Raw genomic sequence first — 6,948 nt, forward strand, 5'->3', positions numbered from 1 at the left:
TCACAGCTTCAGTAAAACCACAGCAGTGTTCAGAGTCTGAGAACAAACACATAAATCACACTGAGATCAGATCAGACAATAAACACTAATATCAAGAATACATGAAGAACACAAATGATCTCTACTCACTAGAGACAGAAACTCTGAAAGCTTTTAATGATCCATGTATCAGTAAAGATAACGTCCTTCATGTTTCATTGTGATGTTAGTGATGGTCAGAATCTGGTTTGATTGTCCAGCTTCAGTCTGTCTCTGAATCTCCGTCAAGAACATCATCATATACAGTCATGATGTTGAGCCGTTTATTGATATGAGAAAGTATGGCGGTGTTTTCATTTATATACATCCACACAATCACATCATCATCCATTATTTGAGTAAGATCAGAGTTGAGAGTGACTGAATCTCCCTCCTTCACTGATATATCATCTGTGTCACCAAACACACACAGAACAAACAGAAAAGTGTCTGTCACTCAATAATACTGTTCAAATGCTTCATGTTTTTTATGTAATTACTTTAAAATCTCATTTTAAAATAACAATATAAAACAACAGAAGAAGTGAAAGCAGCAAAACAGTGTGTGTATTAATATTGAATGTGGAGATAAAAAACTATTATTTAACTCACCATAGACAGTGAGGAAGAAAAGCATGCTCATAAGGTTGAACTGCAGTTGATAAGCTCCAGTATGTTTCATTGTGGTGTTCATGATGGTCAGAGATCCAGTTTGATTGTCCATCTTCAGTCTGTCTCTGAATCTCCCGTCAAGAACATCATCATTTTCAGTGAATCTGTCAGCTCTTACATTGATTTCAGCGATTAAAGAGTTTCCAAGTCTCCACTGAATCTGATCATCATCCATTATTTGAGTAAGATGAGTGTTTAGAGTGACTGATTCTCCCTCCTTCAGTGGGATTTCATCTGTATCATCAAACACATGAAAGATGATTCTTCACAGATTGAGTGTTATTTGATGGTTTACAAGTAAATATTTAATAATAACTGCGTCTGATTCTGTAAGAGTCAACCACTCACCCAACAACAGAAACATTTCTAATAACTCTTCAACTGAGACTGATATTATTATTCTTTGCTTTGTTCTGTTCATTAATGGTTCTTCAGTTTGAAGGATTCAGTCGAGAGCAGGTTCATCAAATGACTTTGTGTCGCTGCTTCATGATCTCTTTGTAACTTTATAGTTTGATTGCATGGAATCTGTTTTTGTTGGGTTTGGGTTCGCTCTTGTGTTCAGTTTTATCAGGAACGTCAGTCCCACGATTAAAATATAAAACAGGTGAAAGATATATTTAACTCACCATAGACAGAGAGAAGGAAACTCTTGCTCATATTGTTGGTCTTAATTCCGTAAAATCCATCATGTTTCATTGTGGTGTTCATGATGGTCAGAGATCCGGTTTGATCGTCCATCTTCAGTCTGTCTCTGAATCTCCCGTCAAGAACATCATCAAATACAGTCATGATTGCAGCTGTTGCATTGATTTCAGCGACTGCAATTATTTTAAATTCAAAAATCCACTGAATCTTATCATCATCCATCATTTCAGTAAGATCAGAGTTGAGAGTCACTGATTCTCCAATTTTCACAAACCTTATTTCTTCATCAAACCCACCTGAAGAAGAGTTTTTCACAGATTAATGTTTTAAAATCATGATGTTGAATTTCACCAAAATACTTAAGATAGTGTTCTTCAGCAATAGTGGCCAAAAGCGATGTCAGGTATAAGTATTCAGAATATTTAATAAATGGTTTGTTACCGATTTTGCATATTTTTGTTACAGAAATGCATATGCATATACACGAACAAAACCCCAAGATGTTTGTATGCATATTAAAAATAAATTTGAATATGCACACGAAAAGCCTTTTTAGTAACAGAACAGAATAATTATAGATGATGGTTAAACATGCAAACGTGAAAGAAAACCAAATCAGACACAAGAGCAGCTGTTCTCACACCTCAAGCTGCTTTTGCAGTACACTTCCTGTAGATCAGTGGTGTAGGAATAAATAAACGCATAACATGATCATTGACTGAAGTTAAAAGTGTCTGTGTCTTAAAAGTGAGCAGCGTTTGATCTGCTCATGAGATGCTGAGAATGTTTGAAAAAATACAAAAATATCGTATGTTGGAGAGTTTGTGTATGTGTGAAACACTCAGACATATAGCGGAAATACTGGTGCTGACTCACAAACAGGACATAAATACAGTAGATAACGAGATAACAAGGGGGAGGAGTTAATCGGTTGTCAAGGGAACTAACAAGGGCAAGGAACATGAGGAACAAACACTTTGTCTTAAATTTTTATATAAGTGGTTTTAAAAAGGTCTGCAAAAGGTCTTAAATATATCTTGTACATATCTGTAAGCACCATGATGAAGTCCTTGAATTTGAGGGTACAGGACCTGGAAAGTCCCTGAAAGGCCCTTGAATTTGAAGTTAACTAAAGTGTGTGAACCCTGGTTCAGGCTTGTCAAAGAAACAAGGAACTAAAATCTGCATTCTGAGTCGGTTCTAGATCGTACCGTTTACTTAGGTACCGGTGCCATATTGGTACCGGGTTTCGGTAACCAACTCTACCTGGGACTGATTCTGGGTAACAATCATTAGCCAACAAAATATTAAAATGTTAGTTATTTTGTATTCATATGTCAATATGACGTGAGGTTCAGCTACCAGCGAGACACTAAAACAGGCAGTGATGGGTCTTCTTCTTCTTTTCTACTGCTAATGAGCGTATTGGCTGACTAGAGCTTTCCTTTGAGCGTGATCCAAGGCGAGGACTTCGGATTCATCCCAGACAATTTCAAGAGCTTTCAGGGCCCCTGGGTGGGATCCATCCAAATGCTTTCTTTGGTATATGGGTGTCGTCCTCTGCAGCTATTCAAAGCGACACTTGATGTTGATTTCTGCATCACCAAGAAAACGAAGGGTGAGAGAACACACCCCTGCCTCAATGGTGAAAAAGTCTGAAGGATGCCATACAAATGGAGAACAATCCATAAGGAGTCTTGATGTTTTCTGTCGAAGGCCTTCTTGAAATTGATGAAACTGATAGACCGAGGTCGCTGGTATTCATCTAATTTCTTAATGATATTCTGAAGCACAAAAATTTGATCCACGCACAACCGTCCTCATTGTTTCTCCGACTGATGCTGATCGACAGCTGCTTGTTTAGTAATGGGTACTTTTTAGTTAAGAACATGTCAGAGCTTATCCGTCTTTAACTTAAGTGTAGTCAGTACTTCTGCTTTCACTGCAGCATTTTTAAACACGAGCATCTGTGAATTTAAGATGTGTGTACTTCTTGCCATGTCTGTTACTGTTATAGTCACACGTTAAAGAGATCACTATACATTTAAAAGTTTATTTTAAAATGCAAAGTAGCAGATGATTCAAGGGCCGGTTTGTACAGCTGAACACATATAATGCTTTCTCTTTTGTGCCCTTTCCTCCTTTTTCTTTCTTACAGTTTTTAAAACTAACTGACTTGAAAAATATTCATAAACATTTTCCACTTTTGTCTGGACATTCAACTTTTCTGGGTGTCCTATGCGCCAAATGAAGAGTATATGCAATTTTCTTAAAAATTATTTAAAGTGTATTAATTTAAGGGACATGTTTTTACATTGATCAAGCTAGTTCTCTTACATCGTCAGGTCCGGCAGCTAGTGTTCTGCTGGCTCCAAGCCAGGAAGAGCAGATGTCTTAAGGACGAGGAAGTTGAGACATGTTCCTGCATGGGTTGGCTGACCGGATCCAGAGAGAGATTTTTAACTTGGAGTTACCCAACAGCTTGGATGGACTGATTGATCTTGATCTCCGTGCGGATTCGCGATTACAGCAACGTGACCAGCGAGCATGTCGTCAGCGATCACCACCAGTTACGGAATGTTCTCCTGTTGACTCTGGATGCATGATCAGTCACTCACCTGACACCGAACCCATGCAGGTTGGTAGAGCTCGGCTTTCCCGGGAGGAGAGAGATCGTCGGAGAGCCAAAGGACTTTGCATGTACTGTGGGGCATCAGGCCATTTTTTGGTGGATTGCCTGGTAAAAGCACAAGCCCGGCGGTAGAATTGAGGTTACTGTCGGGTGGAGTATCTGGTCATGCCGTTTGGGCTGTCTAATTGCCCCGCAGTTTTCCAAGCACTCGTCAATGATGTGCTGAGAGACATGGTAGATCAGTTCATATATGTCTACCTGGATGACATATTGATTTTTTTCTTCATCTCTCTAGGAACATGTGCAGCACGTCAGACGAGTGCTCCAGAGGCTGTTGGAGAATGGGCTTTTTGTCAAGGCGGAGAAGTGCGCGTTCCATGCACAGTCAGTTCCCTTTTTGGGGTACATCGTCTCGGCCGAGGGAATTCGCATGGACCCCGACAAGATCAAGGCTGTGGTGAATCGGCCAACCCCTGATTCCCGTAAGGCCCTACAGAAGTTTCTGGGGTTTGCCAATTTCTACCGACGTTTTATTCGTAATTTCGGCCAACTAGCCGCTCCTCTGACGGCCTTGACCTCCACCAAGACGGCGTTCAGGTGGTCCAATGCAGCTGAGGCTGCATTTACCAAATTAAAGCGCCGCTTTGTTTCGGCTCCCATCCTTACGGCCCCACACGTCAGTTTGTGGTGGAGGTCGACGCCTCAGAGGTGGGGGTAGGTGCGGTGCTGTCCCAACGGGCTTCCTCGGATGATGAGATGCACCCTTGCACGTGTTTCTCCCATCGATTATCCCCTGCTGAACACAATTATGACATTGGTAACAGAGAGTTGTTGGCGGTTAAGCTTGCTTTGGAGGAAGGGCGTCATTGGTTAGAAGGGTCGGGGGTACCTTTCATCGTCTGGACCGATCATAAGAACTTAGAGTACATCAGATCGGCTAAACGCCTCAACTCCAGGCAGGCTCGATGGGCACTGTTTTTCGGTCGTTTTGATTTCTCGTTGTCATACCGCCCGGGGTCCAAAAACATCAAACCCGATGCGCTGTCCCGTATCTTTGATTCTTCAGAACGCCTGTCGTCTCCTGAGTGCATACTACCTGAGAAACTCATTGTTTCTACACTCACGTGGGAGATCGAATCGAAGGTTCGCACAGCCTTAGAAGGGGTAACGCCTCCGTCCGGGTGCCCACCGAACCGGTTATTCGTGCCTGAGGGGTTAAGGTCCGACGTTATCCGGTGGGGTCATTGTACCAATGTGGCTTGCCATCCAGGAATTGGACGCACTAGGTTTCTAGTTAACCAACGATTCTGGTGGCCCGCCATGGCTTGGGACATTCGGGATTTAGTTTTGGCCTGTTCAGTCTGCGCTCGTGGTAAGACTTCCAATCGACCCCAGAGGATTACTTCAACCGCTGTCTGTCCCGCCGAGACCCTGGTCCCACATCGCACTAGATTTCGTCACGGCCCTCCCGCCCTCCCTGGGCAATACGGTTGTTTTGACCGTAGTGGACCGGTTCTCGAAAGGCGGCTCATTTCATCCCCTTACCTAAATTACCATCTGCTAAGGAGACAGCGGTCACTGTCGTTGATCACGTCTTTCGCATTCATGGCCTCCCGATGGGCGTGGTTTCCGACAGGGGACCCCAGTTTGTATCCAAATTTTGGAAAGAGTTTTGTCGTTTGCTAGGGCGGCGTTAGTCTGTCTTCTGGTTTCCATCCTCAGAGCAACGGACAGACTGAGCGGGCCAACCAGGATCTGGAAAGGGTGTTGCGATGTTTGGTGGCGCAGAATCCGCTTCCTGGTGTCAACAACTCTCGTGGGTTGAGTCGCACGCACATAACTTCGTTACCAGTGTCATCCACGGGCCTCTCACCATTTGAATGTAGTCTAGGGTACCAGCCACCTATCTTTCCTAGTCTGGAATCCAGTTGCGGTTCCCTCTGCCCACACATTCGTCCAGAGGTGCCGTCGCACTTGGAGAAGGGCCGAGAGACCCTCCTCCGGGTGGTGGGGTGCACTAAGGCTCAGGCCGATCGCCACCGGTCAAAGCCTTCCATTATCGTCGTTGGTCAAAAAAGTGTGGCTTTCAACTAAGAATATTCCTCTCCGCCCGTCTGTAATAAACTTGCTCCCAAATTCATTGGCCCGTTTCCTGTCACCAAAGTTCTTAGTCCGGTGACAGTCCGCCTCAAACTTCCTCCAGCGTACAGGAGAATTCATCCCGTGTTTCATGTTTCTAAATTAAAACCTGTTTTCATTCACCCTTAATCTGCCGGCCCCGGTTCCTCCACCGCCGCATCTCGTAGACGGGGAACCAACATATTCTGTCAATCGCATTCTGGACTCAAGGCGGAGGGGACGTGGATTCCAGTACTTGGTGGACTGGGAAGGTTACGGTCCAGAGGAGAGAGTTGTTGGGTTCCTGCCAGGGACATTCTGGATCACTCTCTTATCGATGATTACAATCAACGGGTAAGGTTGGCTGGGAGCGCCAGGGGGCGCTCTTAGGGAAGGGGGTACTGTCACGGTTCATGGATTCATTGTCTCATCTTGTGTGTCTGTCTGTTATGTGCTGAGTGTGGGTGTGTCTAAGTTCGTGATTGCGATCTGATCAGCCCCAGCTGTGGCTCATTATTAGGGCTATTTAAGACCAGCTAACACCGCTCTCATTGTCAGATCCTCACCGTTGTCCTGAGTTCCTGTTCTGATGTTGCTCTGTCTATCGGTATTCCGGATTGTTCCTGCTTCAGAGGATTACGCTTGGATTGACGGCCCACTGCGTTCCTGCACCCGCTTTCCACCCTTGCGCTGCACGAGCTCCACCGCCATCAGTGACTCTCTCTTTTGTTTATCTTTTAATAAACTGTCATTCACCGCAATTGAATCCTTCTCTTGATTCCCGTGACAGAATGTATCTATAAACTAAATGTAAATCTGCATGAGTAAAAATTGCAAGTCATATTTTATTTAACGTTTTT

At 43.8% G+C, this 6,948-nt stretch overlaps 1 protein-coding gene across 1 annotated transcript; it reads right to left on the reverse strand.

The window, feature by feature from the left end:
- On the reverse strand, nucleotides 1–1,482 carry LOC122328145. The gene is made up of 4 exons (XM_043223852.1): nucleotides 1,320–1,482; nucleotides 631–924; nucleotides 284–429; nucleotides 1–36 (listed from the first exon to the last, which is right to left on the reverse strand). The coding sequence occupies exons 1-4, from the start codon at nucleotides 1,480–1,482 to the stop codon at nucleotides 1–3; spliced, it is 639 nt and encodes a 212-aa protein (XP_043079787.1).
- Nucleotides 1,483–6,948: the final 5,466 nt, after the last annotated feature.

The sequence above is a fragment of the Puntigrus tetrazona genome, chromosome 22 (genome assembly GCF_018831695.1).
Source record: "Puntigrus tetrazona isolate hp1 chromosome 22, ASM1883169v1, whole genome shotgun sequence".
Taxonomy (NCBI): Eukaryota; Metazoa; Chordata; class Actinopteri; order Cypriniformes; family Cyprinidae; genus Puntigrus; species Puntigrus tetrazona.